We start from the raw sequence: 20715 nt of genomic DNA on the forward strand, positions 1-20715 counted from the left end.
CCCAGAGGAGGTTGCCTCTTCTTCAGTCCAGCAGGAAGTCCCAGCACAGTCTCCAATGCTCCCACAGGAGGTTAAACCTTCTCCAACCCAGCAGCAGACCCCAGCTCAGACTCCAGAGACCCCCGAGGAAGTTGAACCTTCCCCAGTCCAGCAGGAAGCCCCAGCACTACCTCCAAAGCCTCTAGAGGAAGGTGGAACTTCTCCAGTCCAGCAGGAGTCCCCAGCTCTGCCTCCAGAGCCATCTCACGAGGTTGAGCCTTCTCCAATGCAGCAGGAAGCCATAGCCCAGTCTCTGAAGCCTCCCCAGGAGGTTAAACCTTCAATACATGAGGAGACCCCAGGTCTCCCACCAGAGCAACCTGAGGAGTTTGAGGCTTCTCCAGTGCAGCAGGAAGCTCCAGCTCAGCCTCCAAAGCCCTCCGAAGGAGTCAAACCTCCTCCAAACCAGCAGGAAGTCGCAGCTCAGCCTCCAAAGCCCTCTGAGGAGTTTGAAGCTCCTCCAGTCCAGCAGGAGGCTCCAGCTCAGCTTCCCAAGCCCTCTGAGGAGGTTGAAGCTCCTCCAGTCCAGCAGGAGGCTCCAGCTCAGCTTCCAAAGCCCTCTGAGGAGGTTGAAGCTCCTCCAGTCCAGCAGGAAGCTCCAGCTCACCTTCCAAAGCCTCCCCAGGAGGCTGAACCTTATCCAGGCCATCAGGAGGCTGCAGCTCAGCCTCCAAGGCCCTCTGAGGAAGTGGAACTTTCTCCAGTCCAGGAGGAAGCCCCATCACAGCCTCCAAAGCCCTCTGAGGAAGTTGAACCCCCTCCAGTCCAGCAAGAGGCTCCAGCTCACCCTGCGAAGCCTTCCCATGAGGTTGAACCTTCTCCAGGCCTTCAGGAGGCTCCTGCTCAGCCTCCAAAGCCCTCTGAGATGGTTGAACCTCCTCCAGTTCAGCAGGAAACTGCAGTTCACCTTCCAAAGCCTCCCCATGAGGTGGAGCCTTCTCCAGGCCATCATGAGGCTCCAGCTCAGCCTCCAAAGCCCTCTGAGGAAGTTGAACTTTCTCCAGTCCAGGAGGAAGCCTCAGCACGGCCTCCAAGGCCCTCTGAGGAAGTTGAACCCCCTCCACTCCAGCAGGAGTCTCCAGCTCACCCTGCAAAGCCTTCCCATGAGGTTGAACCTTCTCCAGGCCATCAGGAGGCTCCTGCTCAGCCTCCAAAGCCCTCTGAGGGAGTTGAACCTCCTCCAACCCAGCAGGAAGCTGCAGCTCAGCCTCCACAGCCCTCTGAGGAAGTTCAACCTCCTCCAGTCCAGCAGGAGGCTCCAGCTCAGCCTCCAAAGCCCTCTGAGGGAGTCAAACCTCCTCCAACCCAGCAGGAAGCTGCAGCACAGCCTCCAAATCCCTCTGAGGAGGTTGAACCTTACCCAGTTCAGCAGGAGGCTCCAGCTCAGCCTCCAAAGCCCTCTGAGGAGGATGAACCTTACCCAGTTCAGCAGGAAGCTCCAGCACACCTTCCAAAGCCTCCCCATGACATTGAACCTTCTCCAGGCCATCAGAATGCTGCCCCTCAGCCTCCAAAGCCCTCTGAGCAAGTGGAACTTTCTCCAGTCCAGGAGGAAGCCCCAGCAGAGCCTCTGAAGCCCTCTGCGGAAGTTGAACCTCCTCCACTCCAGCAGGAGGCTCCAGCTCAGCCTCCAAAGCCCTCTGAGGCAGTCAAACCTCCTCCAACCCAGCAGGAAGCTGCAGCTCAGCCTCCAAAGCCTCCCCATGAGGTTGAACCTTCTCCAGGCCATCAGGAGGCTCCTGCTCAGCCTCCAAAGCCCTCTGAGGGAGTCGAACCTCCTCTAACCGAGCAGGAAGCCCCAGCTCAGCCTCCAAAGCCCTCTGAGGAAGTGGAACCTTGTCCAGTTCAGCCGGAGGCTCCAGCTCAGCCTCCAAAGCCCTCTGAGGAGATCGAACCTCCTCCAGTTCATCAGCAAGCTCCAGCTCACCTTCCAAAGCCTCCCCATGAGGTCGAACCTTCTCCAGGCCATCAGGAGGCTCCAGCTCAGCCTCCAAAGCCCTCTGAAGAAGTTGAACTTTCTCCAGTCCAGGAGGAAGCCCCAGTACAGCCTCTGAAGCCCTCCGAGGAAGCTGAACCCCCTCCAGTTCAGCAGGAGGCTCCAGCTCACCCTCCAAAGCTTTCCCATGAGGCTGAACCTTCTCCAGGCCATCAGGAGGCTCCTGCTCAGCCTCCAAAGCCCCCTGAGGGAGTCGAACCTCCTCCAGCCCAGCAGGAAGCTGCAGCACAGCCTCCAAAGCCCTCTGAGGAGGTTGAACCTTACCCAGTTCAGCAGGAAGCTCCAGCTCAGCCTCCAAAGCCCTCTGAGGAGGTTGAACCTCCTCCAGTTCAGCAGCAAGCTCCAGCTCACCTTCCAAAGCCTCCCCATGACATTGAACCTTCTCCAGGCCATCAGAACCCTGCCCCTCAGCCTCCAAAGCCCTCTGAGCAAGTAGAACTTTCTCCAGTCCAGGAGGAAGCCCCATCACAGCCTCTGAAACCCTCTGAGGAAGTTGAACCCCCTCCAGTCCAGCAGGAGGCTCCAGCTCATCCTCCAAGGCCTTCCCATGAGGTTGAACTTTCTCCAGGCCATCAGGAGGCTCCTGCTCAGCCTCCAAAGCCCTCTGAGGGAGTCGAACCTCCTCCAACCCAGCAGGAAGGCGCGGCTCAGCCTCCAAAGCCCTCTGAGGAGGTTGAACCTTACCCAGTTCAGCAGGAGGCTCCAGCTCAGCTTCCAAAGCCCTCTGAGGAGGTTGAAGCTCCTCCAGTCCAGCAGGAAGCTCCAGCTCACCTTCCAAAGCCTCCCCATGAGGTTGAACCTTCTCCAAGCCATCAGGAGGCTCCAACTCAGCCTCCAAAGCCCTCTGAGGAAGTTGAACTTTCTCCAGGCCAGGAGGAAGTCCCAGCATGGCCTCCAAGGCCCTCTGAGGAAGTTGAACCCCCTCCAGTCCAGCAGGAGGCTCCACCTCACCCTGCAAAGCCTTCCCATGAGGTTGAACCTTCCTCAGGCCATCAGGAGGCTCCAGCTCAGCCTCCAAAGCCCTCTGAAGGAGTTCAACCTCCTCCAACCCAGCAGGAAGGCACAGCTCAGCCTCCAAAGCCCTCTGAGGAGGTTGAACCTCTTCCAGTTCAGCAGGAAGCTGAAGTTCACCTTCCAAAGCCTCCTCATGAGGTTGAACCTTCTCCAGGCCATCAGGAGGCTCCTGCTCAGCCTCCAAAGCCCTCTGAGGGACTTGAACCTCCTCCAACCCAGCAGGAAGTCACAGCTCAGCCTGCAAAACCCTCTGAGGAGGTTGAACCTGACCCAGTTCAGCAGGAGGCTCCAGCTCAGCCTCCAAAGCCCTCTGAGGGAGTGGAACCTCCACCAAGCAAGCAGGAAGCTGCAGCTCAGCCTCTAAAGCCCTCTGAGGAAGTTGAACTTTGTCCAGTTCAGCAGGAGGCTCCAGCTCACCCTCCAAAGCCTTCCCATGAGGTTGAACCTTCTACAGGCCATCAGGAGGCTCCAGCTCAGCCTCCAAAGCCCTCTGAGGAGATTGAACCTCCTCCAGTTCAGCAGGAAGCTCCAGCTCACCTTCCAAAGCCTCCCCATGAGGCTGAGCCTTCTCCAGGCCATCAGGAGGCTCCAGCTCAGCCTCCAAGGCCCTCTGAGGAAGTTGAACTTTCTTCAGTCCAGGAGGAAGCCCTATCACAGCCTCCAAAGCCCTCTGAGGAAGTTGAAGCTCCTCCAGTCCAGGACGAAGCCTCAGTACAGCCTCTGAAGCCCTCTGAGGAAGTTGAACCCCCTCCAGTTCAGCAGGAGGCTCCAGCTCACCCTCCAAAGCCTCCCCATGAGGTTGAACCTTCTCCAGACCATCAGGAGGCTCCTGCTCAGCCTCCAAAGCCCTCTGAGGGAGTCGAACCTCCTCTAACCGAGCAGGAAGCCCCAGCTCAGCCTCCAAAGCCCTCTGAGGAAGTGGAACCTTGTCCAGTTCAGCCGGAGGCTCCAGCTCAGCCTCCAAAGCCCTCTGAGGAGATCGAACCTCCTCCAGTTCATCAGCAAGCTCCAGCTCACCTTCCAAAGCCTCCCCATGAGGTCGAACCTTCTCCAGGCCATCAGGAGGCTCCAGCTCAGCCTCCAAAGCCCTCTGAAGAAGTTGAACTTTCTCCAGTCCAGGAGGAAGCCCCAGTACAGCCTCTGAAGCCCTCCGAGGAAGCTGAACCCCCTCCAGTTCAGCAGGAGGCTCCAGCTCACCCTCCAAAGCTTTCCCATGAGGCTGAACCTTCTCCAGGCCATCAGGAGGCTCCTGCTCAGCCTCCAAAGCCCCCTGAGGGAGTCGAACCTCCTCCAGCCCAGCAGGAAGCTGCAGCACAGCCTCCAAAGCCCTCTGAGGAGGTTGAACCTTACCCAGTTCAGCAGGAAGCTCCAACTCACCTTCCAAAGCCTCCCCACGAGGTTGAGCCTTCTCCAGGCCATCAGGAGGCTCCAGCTCAACCTCCAAAGCCCTCAGAGGAAGTAGAGCTTTCTCCAGTCCAGGAGGAAGCCCCAGTACAGCCTCCGAAACACTCTGAGGAAGTTGAACCTCCTCCACTCCAGCAGGAGGCTCCAGGTCAGCCTCCAAATCGTCCCCAAGAGGTCGAACCTCCAACTGAGCAAGAGGCCCCAGTTCCACCTCCAGAGCTCCCTGAGCAGGCTGAACCTTCTCCAGTGCAGCAGGAAGTCCTAGCACAGCCTCAAAAGCCCTCTGAGAGTATTGAACCTTCTCCAAACCAGCAGGAATTTCCAGCTGAGCCTCCAAAGCCCCTCGAAGAAATTCAACCTCCAACAGAACAGGAGGCCCCAGCTCCGCCTCCAGAGCTCCCCGAGGAGGGTGAACCTTCTCCAGTGCAGCAGGAAGCCCCAGCACAGCCCCCAAAACCTCACCAAGAGGTTAAACCTCCAACCCAACAGGAGGCTCCAGCTTCCCTTCCAGAGCTCCCTGAGGAGGATGAACCTTCTCCAGGCCAACAGGAGGTACCAGCACAGCCACCAAAGTCTCCCCAGGAGGTTAAACCTTCTCCAGCCCAACAGGAGGCTCCAGCTCAGCCTCCAGAGACCCCTGAGGGGGTTAAACCTTCTCCAGTCCAGGAGGAAGCCCCAGCACAGCCTCCAAAACCTCCCCAGGTGGTTAAACCTCCAATACATCATGAAGCCCAGGCACAACCTCCAAAGCCCTCTGAAGGTATTGCACCTTTTCTAACCCAGCAGCAGTTTCCAGCTGTGCCTTCAAGACCCTCCGAAGAAATTAAACCTTCTTCAACCCAGGAGGCAGCTCCTGCTCAGGCTACAAAGCCCCTTGAGGAAGCTGGACCTTCTCCAGTACAGCAGGGAGACACACATCAGCCTCCACAGCTCCCTGAAGAGGTGGAACCTTCTCCACTCCAGCAGGAGGCCCCAGCTAAACCTCCAGAGCCTCCTACTGAGGTTATAACTCAAACTACCACAAATCATGAAGTTCCACCACCAGGTCAGAATCAACCTTACCTTTCAATCTTGCCCACTGTTACAGTTAAACCTGCTGATCTGCAGCTTACCTTAACTCCAGAACCCACTAAGGAGGTTCAGTCATGTCCAACCCAGCAAGAGGTCCCAGCTCAGCCTCCGGAGACTCCTGAAGAGGTGCAACCTTCCTCAGTTCAACCTCCTGAGGAGATCAGACCTTCCTCAAGCCAGGAGGAATACCCAACTAAGCCTCCAAAACCCACTGAGGAGGTTAATCTTTCTCCAGTCCAACTAGAGGTCCCAGCTCAGCCTTCAGAGCCCCCAAATGAGGTTTTAACCCTACGCTCTTTGCATGATGGAGTGACAATTCAGCCTCCAGGTCATCCTCAAGCTCACCATTCAGTCTTGCCTAATGTATCAGTTAAACCTGTGGTTGAGTATTATCCAACACAACGGGATGCCCCAGTTCAGCCTCCAGAGTCCCCTGAGGAAGTTGGACCCTTTTCAACCAAGGAGCAAATCCTAGCTCTGCCTCCAGATCCACCTAAGGAGATTGAACTTTCTTCAGTTCAGCAGAAGTACCCAGTTCAACTTCAAGATCCTCCTGACGGTTCTCAATCTTTACCAGTTGAGCAGGAGGACCTGCCACAGCCCCCAGAGCCTAATAAGAAGGGTGAAACTTCTGCAACACACCAGGAGGACCTAACTCAGCCTCCAGAGCTCCTTGAGGAGGTTGAACATTCACCCATTCGACTGGATGACCCAACACAGCTCCCAGTCCTGGTTAAAGAGGATGAGGCTTCTCCTACCCAGCAGGAAGACCCATCTCTACGTCCAGAGCCCCCTGAGGAGGTTGAACCTTCTCCGGTCCTGCAAGAGGACCTAGCTCAATCTCCAGAGTTCCCTACAGAGGTTGTAACTCAACCAGCAGGGGATCATGAGGTGACAGTTTCACCTCCAGGTCAAGGTGAAACTCAGCACCCACCTTTGGCCAAAGTCACAGTTAAATCTCTGTATCTGGAGCTTCCCATAATTACAGAAACCACTACAGAGGTTCAACCATCTCCAGACCAGCAGGAGGCCACAACTCAATCTCCAGAGGACCTTGTTGAGGTTGAACCTTCTCCAAGCCAGCTGGTGACCCCCACTCAAACTCCGGAGCATCCTACAGAGGATGTACCTTCTCCAGACCAGCAAGAGGTCTCATCACAGTCTCCAGAGTCCACTGAGGAGGATGAACCATCTCCGGCCCTGCAGGAGGCCCCACCTCAGCCTGCAGAATCTTCTACGGAGGTTGGACCTTCTCCAGTCCAGCAGGAAGACTCAATAGAGCCTGTAGATGTCACTGAAGAGGTCCAACTTCCTTCAGGCCAGCAGGAAGCCCCAACTCAATCTCCTGAGCAACCTGAGGAACTTGAACCTCCTTCAAACATACAGGAAAACCCAGCTGAGACTTCACAGCCCCCTACAGAGGTTGGAACTCAATATACAGGGCATCATGAGGTAACAGTTTCACCCACAGGTCAGAGTGAAGCTCAGCATCTAACGTTGCCCCATATCACAGGAAAACCTCTGAGTCTGGAGCTTACTATATCTTCACAACCCCCTACAGAGACTGGACCTTTTTCAACCCAAGTAGAGGCTTCATCCCAGCCTCCAAAGCCCCCTGAAAAGGCTGAACCATCTTCAGCCCAGCAGAAACCCCCAGTTCAGCTTCCAGAGCCCTTTGAGGGGTTAGAACCTTTTTCACCCCAGCAGGAGGCACCAGCTCAGTCCCCTGAGCCCCCTGAGGTAGTACAATCATCTCTGTTCCAGCAAGTGGCCCCACCTCCACCTCCAGAGACTCCTACACAGGTGGAAACTTCCCCAAACCAGCAGGGGGCCCCGTTTCAGACTCCGGAGCCGCCCAAGGAGGTTGAACCCTCTCCATTCCAGCAGGAAGCCCCAGTTCAGTCTCCCGAGCCCCCTATGCCACCAGAACTTTCTCCATCCCAGCAGGAGGCCCCAGCTCTTAGTCCAGAGCCCCCTAAGGAAGTAGAATCCTCTCTGGTCCAGCAGGAGACTCCACCTCAGCCTCTACAGTCTACTACAGAGGTGGAAATTTCCCCAAACCAGCACGAGATCCCATTTAAGACTCCAGAGCCTCCCAAGGAGTTTGAACCCTCTCCAGCCCAGCAGGAGGCCCTGGCTCAGTCTCCCGAGCCTCCTACACAGGCTAAGCCTTCTCCATCCCAGCTGGAGGCCCCAGCTCTTACACCAGAGCCCACTAAGGAGGTAGAATCTTCTCAGGTCCAGCAGGAGACTCCGTCTCAGCCTCCACATTCTCCTACACAGGTGGAAACGTCCCCAAACCAGCAAGGAGTCCCATTTCAGAGTCCAGAGCCCCCTGAGAAGGTTGAACCTTCTCCAGCCCAGCAGGAGGCTCCAGCTCAGTCTCCTGAGCCTCCTATGCAAGTAGAACCTTCTCCAATCCAGCAAGAGGCCTCATCTCAACCTCCAGAGCCCTCTGAGGAAGTCGAACCTTCTGCAGCCCAGCAGGGGAACTCAACTCAATCTCTTGAGCCCCTGTGCAGGTAGAACCTTCTCCAATCCAGCAAGAGGCCCCATCTCAGCCCCCAGAGCCCTCTGAGGAAGTCCAACCTTCTCCAGCCCAGCAGCAGGCTTCTGCTCCACCTCAAGAACCTCCTACAAGTGTACAACCATCTTCAGTACAGCAGGACGTCCCAGCTACACCTGCAGAAGTACCTAAGGATGTAGGGTCTTCTCCAGTACAGGAAGAGGCCCCAGCTCTACCCCCAGAGCCCTTTGAGTATAGCCAACCATTTTCAATCCAGCATACAGCCTCTTCCCGACCTCCAGAACCCCCTAAAGAGGTTGAACCTTCTCCAAGCCAACAGGAAGCCCCAGCCTCAGCTCCAGAGCCTCCTAAGGAAGTGGAGCCTCCTCCATCCCTGCAGGAGGTTCCACCTCAGACATCTGAGCCTTCTAAGGAGGCTGAACCTTCTCCAACTCAGCAGAAGGCCCCAGTTCATCCTTTGGAACCCCCTAAGGAGGTAGAACATTCTCCAGTCCCACAGGGAGCTCCAGCACACTCTTCAGAGACTCCTAAGGTGGAGGACTCTTCGACAACCCAACAGGTGACCCCAGCTCAACCTCTGGAGCCTCCTAAGGAGGGTGCAGCTCAACTTCCAGTGCTTCATGAAGTGACAGTTTCCCCAACAGGTCAATATCAAGCTCAGCATTTAAACTTACCCAAGATTACAGCTCAGCCGTTGGACCTGGAGCTTACCATAACTCCAGAACACACTATGGAGGTTGAACATTCTACAGCCCCACAGAGGACTACGACTTCTCCTCCAATTTGTCCTGAGGTGACCATTCCACATCCAGACCAGTTTCAGGCTCAGCATCCAAATCTGACTGAAAGTACAGTTCAGCCTTTGGACCTGGAGCTTACCGTAACACCAGGACCCACTATACAGGTTGAACATTCTACACCCCTGCAGAAGACTACAGCTCCTTCTCCAAAGTGCCCTGAGGTGACACTTCTACATCCGGACCGGGTACAGGCTCAGAAGGCACACCTGACTGAAGTCACAGCTCAACCACTGGACCTGGAAGTTACTATAACTCCAGAGCCCAATATGGAGGTTGAACCTTCTCCAATTAAACAGGAGATGCCAACTCACCCACCAGAGCCTCCTAAGGAGGTTGTGGCTCAACCTCTAGTGAATCATGAAGTGACAACTCCATCGTCAAGACAGGATCAAGCTCAGCATTCCAACTTGCCCAAAGTCACAGTTAAACCTGTAGACCTGGAGCTGACCATAACTCCAGAACCCACGATGGAGGTTGAATATTCTACAACCCTGCAGAAGACCACAGTTCCTCCTACAAAGCAAGTCACCATTCAAACTTTGGACTTGGAGCTTTCCATATCACCAGAACCCAATACTCCAACCAAGCAGGGGACTCCAACTCGGCCTCCAGAGCCTCCTAAGGGGGTTGTAACTCAACATCCAGCACATCATGAGGTGACAGTTTCACCTCCTGGTCAGGATCAAGCTCAGCATTCAAACTTACCCAACGTCACAGTTAAACCTCTGGACCTGGAGCTTACCATAACCCCAGAACCCACTATGGAGGCTGAATATTCTACAGTCCTGCAGAATAATACAACTTCTTCTCCAGAGCATCCTGAGGTGACATTACCACCTCCAGACCAGGTTCAGGCTCAGCATCCAAACCTGACTGAAGTTACAGATCAAACTTTGGACTTGGAACTTACAGTAACTCCTGAATTCACTTCAAAGACTGAACATTCTACAGCCCTGCAGAAGGCCACACCTCTTCCAAAGCAAATCACGGTTCAGCCTTTGAATTTGGAGCCTACTGTATCTCCAGAGCCCATTCCAGAAGTCCAACATACTACAGCCCTGCAGGAGACCACACCTCCTCCAAAGCGAGTTACGGTTAAACCTTTGGATCTAGAACTTACTGTATCCCCAGAACCCACTGTGGAGGTCACACATTCTACAGCCCTGCAGAAGGCCACATCTCCTCCAAAGCGAGTTACAGTTAAACCTTTGGACCTAGAGCTTACTGTGTCCCCAGAACCCCCTGTGGAGGTCACACATTCTACAGCCCTGCAGAAGGCCACATCTCCTCCAAAGCGAGTTACAGTTAAACCTTTGGACCTAGAGCTTGCAGTAACTCAGCAGCCAGGGTCATCTGAGGCGGTTGTTTTTCCCCCAGCGACTCAGCAATTATTGGTGCCTTCTGCAAATTACACCCCTGAAAGGGTTCAGAAAGCTCTAACAGAGCAACAGGAACAGAAGGCCATCACACATCACCCCCTAGAAAGGACAGAAATGTCTCTAGATGAGCTACAGGAACAGAATGCTGTTATACATTACACCCCAAAAAGGGCACCAATGCCTTTCACTGTGCAGTGGGAACAGAACGCCACCAACGGAATGAGCATATGCGAGCTCTGTGTCTGCCAAGACGAAACGCTGTCCTGTACTGGCCTCCGCCCAGAGAAGAGGCTCCACAGAGTGCCTGTGCCAGAGCCCAACGAGTACAATGGCACCTTCACGGTCTTGTAAGCATTGCCTTCCTCATTTGTCCTCTGCACTCTGCTTAACATGACAGCCTTTTCCTTCAGGCCTTCCTGGGCCCCCTCATCTTCCCAAGCCATGTTGAACGACTTTGGTTTTGACCTTTTCTTTGTCAACTTTTCGTTATCCTCGTTCTTCTCCTTACTATTGTGCCCACTTCCCCAGGCTTTTGCTTGTGATTGCCCTTATTATTTTTCCTTACCAATTCTTCTTTAGCCCCATCATTTCATGCCTCAACCTCTGCTCTATTCCCAGTTTTGCTCCACCCTCTTTGTAGGATTGTGTTCCTTTTTCCATCCTTTTGGTAATGATACAACAAAGTGGTTAAAGAGAGAGCTCCTGGAGCCAAAATGCCTGGGTTTGAACCCAGCTCTGTGACTCAGCTTCCTGATCTGTAAAATTACTATCCCATAGGATTATTGTGAAATTTCAATAAGTTCACACATGCTAAGCATTTATATCAGCACCTAGCATATGTGAATGTTACCTATTATTATTTCCTTCAGGTCCAGACTTGATCTTTGTCCCTGGCTTTTCCATATATAGCACCTGTTATATGCCCAGTCCAGGGCTAGGCACTGTAGGAGCCACAGAATCTAAGACATTAGCTTGGGAAGATAACAACGATAGATAGGAGAAAAAGAGTATACGTGAAAAGGGAAGTGGTGCATAACTATGTACTAAAAGAGATGCAGACCACAGGTGCCATAATTCACCAGAATCCGTAACCACCTGCCTGTGGAGGACAGAGAAAGCTGCATGGGCAAGATAAAACTTTAGCTGAAAGAGTGACCGAAACCAAAACCTGCTGCCATTGAGTCAATTCCGACTCGTAGAGATCCTGTAGGACAAAGTAGAACTGCCCTATAGGATTTCCAAGGAGTGGCTGGTGGATTCGAACCTCTGACCTTTTGGTTAGCATGCAAGCTCTTAACGACTGCGCCACCAGGGCTCCAAAGAGTGACTAGGATTTGCTAAATAGAGAAAAATAGGGAATACAGCCTAGGGAAAGGTGTGGATGCAGGAATGGTCAGGACTTAATAGACCAGCCTGGCTGCAAAGAATTGGGTTAGGAAGCAATGCAAGATGAGATTGTGAAAAACCTTGACTATCAGCTATAGAAGTTTGGAAGTTACACTGTGAGATATGGAGAGCCATTGAAAGTTTTCAAGCAAGAGGGATAAATGATTAAAACAGGAAAATTATTTTAGAATCCATATGTAGGGCCGCCTGGAGAAGAAAGCTTGATTCAGGGAGACCAAATAGAAAGGTCTATGGGCTGAATGAGAGCAGTTGTGATAGGAATGGAAGGAGAATCCTGGGAGCACTTCAAAAAAAGGACAGGATTTGATGATGGACTAGAGAGTTGGGGAAGCAGTGTACAGGAAAGAGAAAAACTCAAATACGACTCCAAAGTTTCTGCCCTGCATGATTAGCAAACTGATGGTGGTAGAACACACAGATGGAGATCCACCAGTCAGGAAGGAGAGCCAATCTGGGGAAGATGAGTTCAGTTTCAGCCATCTTTTGTTGGTGAGCATAAAGCAATCAGGAAGTTTCTGGTGGAGTGGAAATGTCCACCAGGCAGATGGGCAGGCAACTTAACTGTTTTGACTTAATTTCAAATATCACCTATTTGACTTTATAAACTGAGTAGTTAAGCTGTTGCTGAGGGAAAAGGACAGAGTTAAAGGAAAGAGTCAAAGTCATTTACAGAGTTAGTGGTTGAAACCGCACCGCGGGAATTTAACAACTGATTTTAAATGCATGTCATTCGTGGATACATTTCCACAGTATAATAATTTTAAAAAGTGTCACAGAAGAATATGGCATAAAATGTGAAAGTCCCCTCCCCTTCCCCTTCCCACCCTCCTCCCTATCACCTGCAAAATAACCCTGTCACCACTGAGTATGCGCCCTTCCTTCCAGTCTCTACCCTTTGCGTTTACATACATATACGTGTTTACATACATATTCCTGTTTTTTCTAACAAGGTAGGACTGTACTTCTTGCTCAGCAGTGATCCGCAGTTTTTCGTTAAGCAGTATGCCTGAGAGATCTTTCCACTCCAGTCCATTGGTCCTTCTACTTTCTAATGGCCTTTATCCTTCCACCATCTGGAGAGGTTTCAACAGCAGGCCCTCCGCCCAAGCTGTGGCATTGCCGGGCACGCATTATCTGTGTACATATTTGCTGATAATGATAAAGGAGGAGAATTGGGCAGATAGGAAGTTCAGGTTCTGAGCAGTTGGCCTTATCATTTGTGCCACTGCCCCCCACAGTCTGTCTGAATTGAACCAATTTGGCAGCTGACAGCCATGGAAGTTAGAAAACTGGTGTTCTCTGCATCTGAATATTTCCAGTAAGGTTGCCATGATTCTTTAGAGTTATTCTGTTCATTCGTATTCCTACATATTCAAAAATATGAACTGTGTTTCTTCACAGAAATTTCCAAGGAAACTCCATTTCTTATATTGAGGAAAATATTTGGAAGGCATACCGTTGGACTGAGAAACTGTGAGTATATCTTCTCCAAATACAAATACAGAAAGCTAAGTGCATTATAAGATCCTTCTTGGTCCAGAATTTTGACGTCAATACCTCTGAGAAAAGATATTTTCCTCTCTCCATATCCGAAACTGACTTCCTTTGATTACCTCTGTGGTGATTTTTAAAATTAAAATTGGTGGATTCTCTTTAAAACAAGTAAGATGCAATTTAAATTTATCTTTCATTTGATAAATAATATGTGATACTATTCTCAGTGTATAAAACTGAATTAACAGGTATCATGAAAACCCTCCTTGTTCGCTAACCCCCTACCCCTGAGTGACCATTTCTCTGAGTTCTGTGTACATCTTTCTGGATCATATGCCACGCATTTGCCTACAGCCATATTGACATAAAGCAGAATAGGTTTATTGTGTGTATGTTTTCTTTTCGTCTTTTTCTTTTTATAGACTTTTTTTTTTTTTTTTTAAGGGCTAGGATGTTTATTGGAGCATTCTTGAGAGAGGGGTTCATTTTGGTTTTTTTGAGAGTACAAAGAAACTTTATCTTATATGTATAAAAATACAATCTGAGGACTTCACAGTCCTGTGGATGGAATCCCATGGATGAAGTCGGGAAGCCCTATAGCTTTTCCGGTCACTGAGATAAAAAAATTTCTCTGATCACTTTCAGTCCCAAGAACAGTGCTAGTTCCAGTCCAGTGTCTCAGTCACCTAAGTCTATACTCTCAAAGAATTGAAAACTTCTCCCTTCCCCCAGCCTGAGCCTTTCTTTAAACCTAGACACTTACAATGTGAAGAGGGGTCCTGGCTGGCTTCTTCTCTGTTTCCTTGCCCTATATCTCTCATTCTCCATCCCTCCGTTCAGCTGGCTGCCTCTGGCTTCTTAGAAGTTGTTGAGGAGAGTGGTGGAGAGGAAGGGGCTGATGTCCTCTGGTAGTGGTGCCCTCTGGGTGTTGCATCTCCCATGAGGGATTCCTTACTTCCTGGGTTTCTCAAAAATAGCACAACTGGAGTTGTCTAGCTGTCACTCCCTTGCCCTGGTGGTGCTTCTTCTCCAGCTGGCTTCTCATGAAGACCTCTCACCTTCCACATACAATTGTATGATGCCAGCTTCTTTCTGCTGAGGCTGTCCTTACTTCCAGGAGGAACCAATAACAACGGCGCCCTTTTTAAAGGTCCATCGGTGGAGTCCATTTCTGGCCCATAGAACACGAGGAGATTTGTCAACATTTTTATAAAATTATTATATCATATCATATGCTCTAAGTATATGTTAATTGTATAACTCATTCAGCTTGTAGAAAATGGCATATAATCTAATCAGCAAAGCTAGTCCTCACTGTCAAACACATCAGCCAAATGAGATTTGCTTTCTTTTAGGAAAAAGTGCAATTTCATTTTTTTTAAAACAGACTTTTTTCTTTTTGGAGCAGTTTTAGGTTTACAGAAAAATGGCACAGAAAGTACAGCATTCCCAAACAGCCGCTACCCCCTGCTCATTGTTTCTCCTACTAACACCTTGTATGCCTGTGATACTCTTGTTACAATTGAGGAATCCCTACTGATGCATCACTATTAACTAAAGTCCACATTTTACATTAAGGTTCACTCTTCCTGTTGTGCAGTCTTGTAGTTTTCACAAATGCCTAATGCCCTCTGTGCATCATTATAGTATCACACAGAATAGTTTCATTGCCCTAAAAATGCCCTGTGGTCCACCTGTTCATCCTCTCACCCTCCCCCTGAACCTCGGAACCATGGATCTTTTTATTATCTCTCTAGTTTTTCTTTTCTAGAACATCATAAAGTTGAAATCGTACAGCATATAGCTTTTTCAGACTGGCTGCTTCCTTCACCTAGCAGTGTGCAGTTAAGTTTCCTCCATGTCTTTTCATAGCTTGCTAGCTCATTTCATCACTGAATAATACCCCATTGTAAGGAAGCACCACAATTTGTTTATTAATTCATCTATTGGAGGACATCTTGGTTGCTTTCAAATTTTAGCAATGATTAATAAAGCTGCTATAAACATTCTTGTTCAGTTTTTTATGTAGACATAAGCTTTTCAATTTATTTGGGTAAATACCCAGCAGCATGTTAGCTGGGTTGTATGATAAGCTCATGTTTAGCTTCATCAGAACCTGCAGGCTGTCTTCCAAAGGGGACATATCATTTTGCACTCCCACCAGCAATGACTGAGAGTTCCTGTTGCTCCATATGCTCGCCAGCATTTGGTGTTATCAGTGTTTTGGATTTTAGCTATTCTAATACGTGCGTAGTGGTATCTGATTGTTTTAATTTGCAATTCCTTGATGATATATGATGATGAGCTTCGGCCAGCTGTATAACCTCTTTGCTGAGGTATCTGTTCAGATCTTATGGTGGATTGTTTGTTTTCTTATTGTTGAGTGTTAAGAGTTCATTGTATGTTTTGGATACAAGTCCTTTATCAGATATGTGTTTTGCAAATACTTTCTTCCAGTCTGTGGCTTGACTTTTCACTCTCCTAGAGTGTCTTTTCAGAAGCAAAGCTAGATAACTGGGAGCTCCTAAAAATCAAACACCTATGCTCATCTAAAGACTTTACCAAAAGAGTAAAAAGATTACCTACAGACCGGGAAAAAGTTTTTAGCTATGATGTTTCCGATCAGTGTCTGATCTCTAAAATCTACATGATACTGCAAAAACTCAACTACAAAAAGACAAGTAACCCAATTAAAAAATGGGCAAAGGATATGAACAGACACTTCACTAAAGCAGACATTCAGGTAGCTAACAGATACATGAGGAAATGCTCATGATCATTAGGCATTAGAGAAATCCAAATCAAAACTACAATGAGATTCCATCTCACTCCACCGAGGCTGGTATTAATCCAAAAAACCCAAAATGATAAATGTTAGAGAGGTTGTGGAGAGAGTGGAACACTTATACACTGCTGGTGAGAATGTAAAATAGAACAACCAGTTTGGAAATTGTTTTGGCGCTTCCTTAAAAAGCTAGAAATACAACTGCCATACGTTCCAGCAGTTGCGCTCCCTGGAATATATTCTAGAGAAATAAGAGCCTTTACAGAGCCAGATACATGCACAGCCATGTTCATTGCAGCACTGTTTCCAATAGCAAAAAGATGGAAGCAACCAAGGTGCCCATCAATGGATGAATGGATAAATAAATTATGTATATTCACACAATGGAATACAACAAATTGATAAAGAACAATGATGAATCCGTGAAATGTTTCATAACATGGAGGAATCTGGAAGGCATTATGCTGAGTGAAATGAGTCAGTTACAAAAGGACAAATATTGTAAAAATAGGAGACCACTATTTTAAAACTCAAAAAATAGTTAAAAGAAAGAAGAAAATATTCTTTGATGGCTACGAGGGTAGAGAGGGAGGAAGGAAGAGGGGTTTTCACGAATTAGATAGTAGATAAGAACTATTTTAGATGAAGGAAAAGACAACACACAATACAGGACAGGTCAGCACAACTGGACTAAAACAAAAGCAACGAAGTTTCCTGAATAAACTGAATGCTTCGAAGGCCAGCATAGTAGAGGTGGGTGTTTGGGGACTATGGTTTCAGGGGACATCTAAACCAATTGGCATAACAAAACCTATCAAGAAAACATTCTGAATCCCACTTTGGAAAGTGGCATCTGGGGTCTGAAACACTAGCAAGCGGCCATCTAAGATGCATCATTTGGTCTTAACCGACCTGGAGCAAAGGGGAATGAAGAACACCAAAGACACAAGGTAATTATGAGCCCAAGAGACGGAGAGGACCAAATAAACCAGAGACTACATGAGCCTGAGACCAGAAGAACTAGATGGTGCCTGGCTACAACCGATGACCCCCTCAACGGGGAACACGTGGGGAAAAAAAAAAAAAAAGTGGGATGCAGACCTCAAATTCTCCAAAAAAGACCAGACTTAATGGTCTGACTGAGACTAGAAGGACCCCCAAGATCATGGTCCCCAGGCCTTCTGTTAGCCCAAGACAGGAACCATCCCCAAATTCAACTCTTCAGACAGGGATTGGACTGCACTATGGGACAGAAAATGATACTGCTGAGGAGTGAGCTTCTTGGATCAAGTAGACACATGAGGCTATGTGGGCAGGTCCTGCCTGGAGGGGAGATGAGAAGGCAGAGGGGGTCAGAAGCTGGCCAAATGGACACGATAATAGTGAATAGGGGGAAGGAATGTGCTGCCTCATTAGGGAGAGAGCAACTAGGAGTAAACAGCAAGTTGTTTATACATTTTTGTATGAGAACCTGACTTGATTTGTAAACTTTCACTTCAAGCGCAATAAAAATTTTTTTAAAAATGTCTTTTGTAGAGCGGAAGTTTTTAATTTTAATGAAGTCCAACTTGTCAATTGTTTCTTTTATCAATCATACTTTTGATGCTGTATCTAAAAAGCTATCTCCAAACCCAAATCACCTAGACTTTTTCCTGTGTTATCTTCTACAATTTGTAACGTTTTGCATCTTATATTTAGGCCTGTGATTCATTTTGAGTTAATTTTTGGGAGAGTTGTAGGCTGTGTCATATTCATGCTTTTGCATGTGGATGTTCAGCTGTCCCAGTACCATTTGTTAAAAAGACTATCCTTTCACTGTTGAGTTGCCTTTGCCCTTTTGTCGAAGATCAGTTGACTAAATTTGCGTGGGTCAATTTATGGACCCTATTCTGTTTCACTGATCTGTTTTCCTATTCTTCATTAATACCACACTGTCTTGATCACTATAACTTTAGAGTAACTCTTGAAGTAGGATAATGCCAGTCCTCCAATTCTATTTCTCATTATTTGTTGGCCATTTCTTGGTCTCCTGCCTTGGTAAATCAGTTTGACAATATCCACAAAATAGCTTGCTGAGATTTTGACTGGTATTGCATTGAATCTGTAGATGAAGTTGAGAAGAATTGCAATCTTAATAACACTAAGTCTTCCTATCCGTAAATGCCCTGGTGGCACAAAGGTTAAGAGCTCAGCTGCTAACCAAAAGGTCAGCGGTTCAAATCCATGAGCTGCTCCTTGGGAACCCTATGGGGCAGTTCTACTCTGTCCTATAGAGTTGCTGTGAGTAGGAATCAACTCGACAACAATGGGTTGGGTTTGGCTTTGTTGTCCATGAGTGTGGAATATTTCTCCATTTATTTCAAACTTGCATTTCTTTCACCAGAGCCTTGTAGTTGTCCTCGTATAGATCTTGTATAAATTTTGTTAGACTTGTACCCAAGCATGTCATTTCTTTTAGTGTTAATGTAAATGGTATGCTTTTACTTTAAAATTCCAGTTCTTTATTGCTGGTATATAGGGAAATAATTGACTTTTGTATATTAACTTTGTACCCTGCAACCCTGCTATAATCACTTATTAGTTCCAAGTATTTTTTTTTTTCAATTCTTTGGGATTTCCTAGATAGACAATCATATCATCTGTGGACGAAGACAGTTTTATTTCTTCCTTCTCAATCTGTATACCTTTTATTTCCTTTTCTTTACATTAGCTAGAACTTACAATACAATGTTGATAGGAGTGGTGAGAGGGGACATCCTTGTCTTGTTCCTGATTTTAGGAGTAAGCATCTCGTTTCTCCCCACTAAGTATTATGTTAGCTGTAGGGTTTTTGTAGATGTTCTTTATTCAGTTTAAAAGTTCTCTTCTATTGGTAGTTTGCTGAGAGTCTTCATCATGGATGGGTGCTGGATCTTGTCAAATGATTTTTTTGCATCTATTAATATGATCATATGATTTTTCTTTAGCCTGTTGATATGATGAGTTATATTAATCAATTTCCAAATGTTGAACCGACCTTGCATACCTAGGATAAACCCCACTAGGTCATGGTGTATAGTTCTTTTTCTACATTGTTGGATTCAATTTGCTAATATTTTGCTGAGGATCTTTGCATCTATGTTCATGAGAGATATTGGTGTGTAATTTTCCTTCCTAGTAATGTCTTTGGTTTTGGTATTAGGGCAATACTGGCCTCATAGAATGAGTTAAGAAGTGTTGCTTCCTCTTCTATTTTTTGGAAGAGTTTTAGAAGGATTGGTGTTAATTATTCTTTAAATATTTATAGAATTCACCAATGAAACCATCTGGGCCTGGTGCTTTCTATTTTGGAAGGTTATTAGTTGTTGATTAATTTTCTTTAATGGATATAGGACTGCTCAGACTGTCTATTTCTCCTTGTATGAGTGTTGGTAGCTTGTGTCTTTCGAGAGACTGCTTCATTTCACCTAAGTTGTCAAATTTATGGGCATAGAGTTGTTCACAGTATTCCTTTATGATTCTTTTAATGTCCATAGGGAGTTCTGAGGGCACAGTAGTGAAGAGCTCAGCTGCTAACTAAAAGGTCAGCAGTTCAAATCCACCAGCCACTCCTCGAAAACACTATGGGGCAGTTCTGCTCTGTCTTGTGGAGTTACTGTGAGTTGGAATCGACTCAACAGCAATAGGTTTGTTTTGTTTTTGGTTTAATGTTCGTGGAATCTGTTGTGATGGCCCCTCTTTCATTTCTAATATTAATAATTTGTGTCTTCTTTCTTTTTTTCCTGGTTAGTCTGCCTAGAGGCTTATCAATTTTGCTGATCTTTTCAAAGAACCAGCTTACAGTTTCATTGATTTTCCCTATTCTTGTTTCTATTTCATTGGTTTCTGCTCTGATTTTTATTATTTATTTTCTTCTGCTTACTTGGGTTTTTTTTTCTTTTCTTTTCTAATGTATGCATTCAATGCTATACATTTTCCTCTAAGCACTGCTGTCTTAGTTATCTAGGGCTCCTATAACAGAAGTACCATACCTGAATGGCTTTAACAAATGCAAATTTACTCTGTCACAGTCTAGGAGGCTAGAAGTCTGAAGTCAGGGCACAGCTCCCAGGGAATGCTTTGTCTGTCTGTTGGTTCTGTGAGAAGGTCCTTGCTGAGGAGCTTCTCAGCACAGGGACCCTGGGGCCAAAGGATGTGCTCTGCTCCTGGTGTTTCTTTCTTGGTGGCATTCTTGGAGACATGAGGTCTCCTGTCTTTCTGTTTACTTCTCTCTTTTATATCTCAAAAGATATTGACTCAATATACAACCTAATCCTGTAGATTGCATCCTGCCTCATTAACATAACTGCCTGTAACCCTGCCTCATTCACATTGTAGACGTTACGATTTACAACACATAGGTAATCACATCAGATCACAAAATGGAGGACAACCACACAACACTGGGAATCATGGCCTAGCCAAGTTGACACGCGTTTTGCGGGAAGACAATTCAATCTAAAACAACTACGTTCACTGCATCTCACAATTTTTAGAAAATTTTATTTATTTTTGTTGTTGTTGATAATATACACAGCAAAACATACACCAATTCAACAGTTTATACATGCTCCATTTAGTGACAGTGATTACATTTTGAGTTCTACAACCATTCTCACCCTCCTTTTCTGAGTTGTTCCTCCCTCATTAACATAACTTCACTGCCCCTTAATGTTCCTATCTAATCTTTCAAGTTGCTGTTCTCAAATTGATCCCATATAGATAGTGCTTAAAAGAGCAGAATGCTCAAAGCATACATTTTTTATTAGTTAAGCTAAACT

At 47.6% G+C, this 20715-nt stretch overlaps 1 protein-coding gene across 5 annotated transcripts in view; it reads left to right on the forward strand.

The window, feature by feature from the left end:
* LOC126062124 (leucine-rich repeat-containing protein 37A2-like) overlaps window positions 1–20715 on the forward strand; it is a 289138-nt gene that overhangs the window by 230456 nt on the left and 37967 nt on the right. For 3 of the 5 annotated variants that reach the window (XM_049859234.1, XM_049859235.1, XM_049859238.1), the window contains exons 1-2: window positions 8073–10577; window positions 13039–13110. The exons of 1 other annotated variant lie outside the window; for it this stretch is intronic. In XM_049859234.1, coding sequence (XP_049715191.1) covers window positions 8782–10577; window positions 13039–13110 — 1868 coding nt within the window. In that variant the 5' untranslated portion in view covers window positions 8073–8781. Of the gene's footprint in view, window positions 1–8072; window positions 10578–13038; window positions 13111–20715 lie in introns of those variants that run through there. One more of the 5 variants, XM_049859239.1, reaches the window with a different exon arrangement.

The sequence above is a fragment of the Elephas maximus genome, chromosome 19 (assembly GCF_024166365.1).
Source record: "Elephas maximus indicus isolate mEleMax1 chromosome 19, mEleMax1 primary haplotype, whole genome shotgun sequence".
Classification (NCBI taxonomy): Eukaryota; Metazoa; Chordata; class Mammalia; order Proboscidea; family Elephantidae; genus Elephas; species Elephas maximus.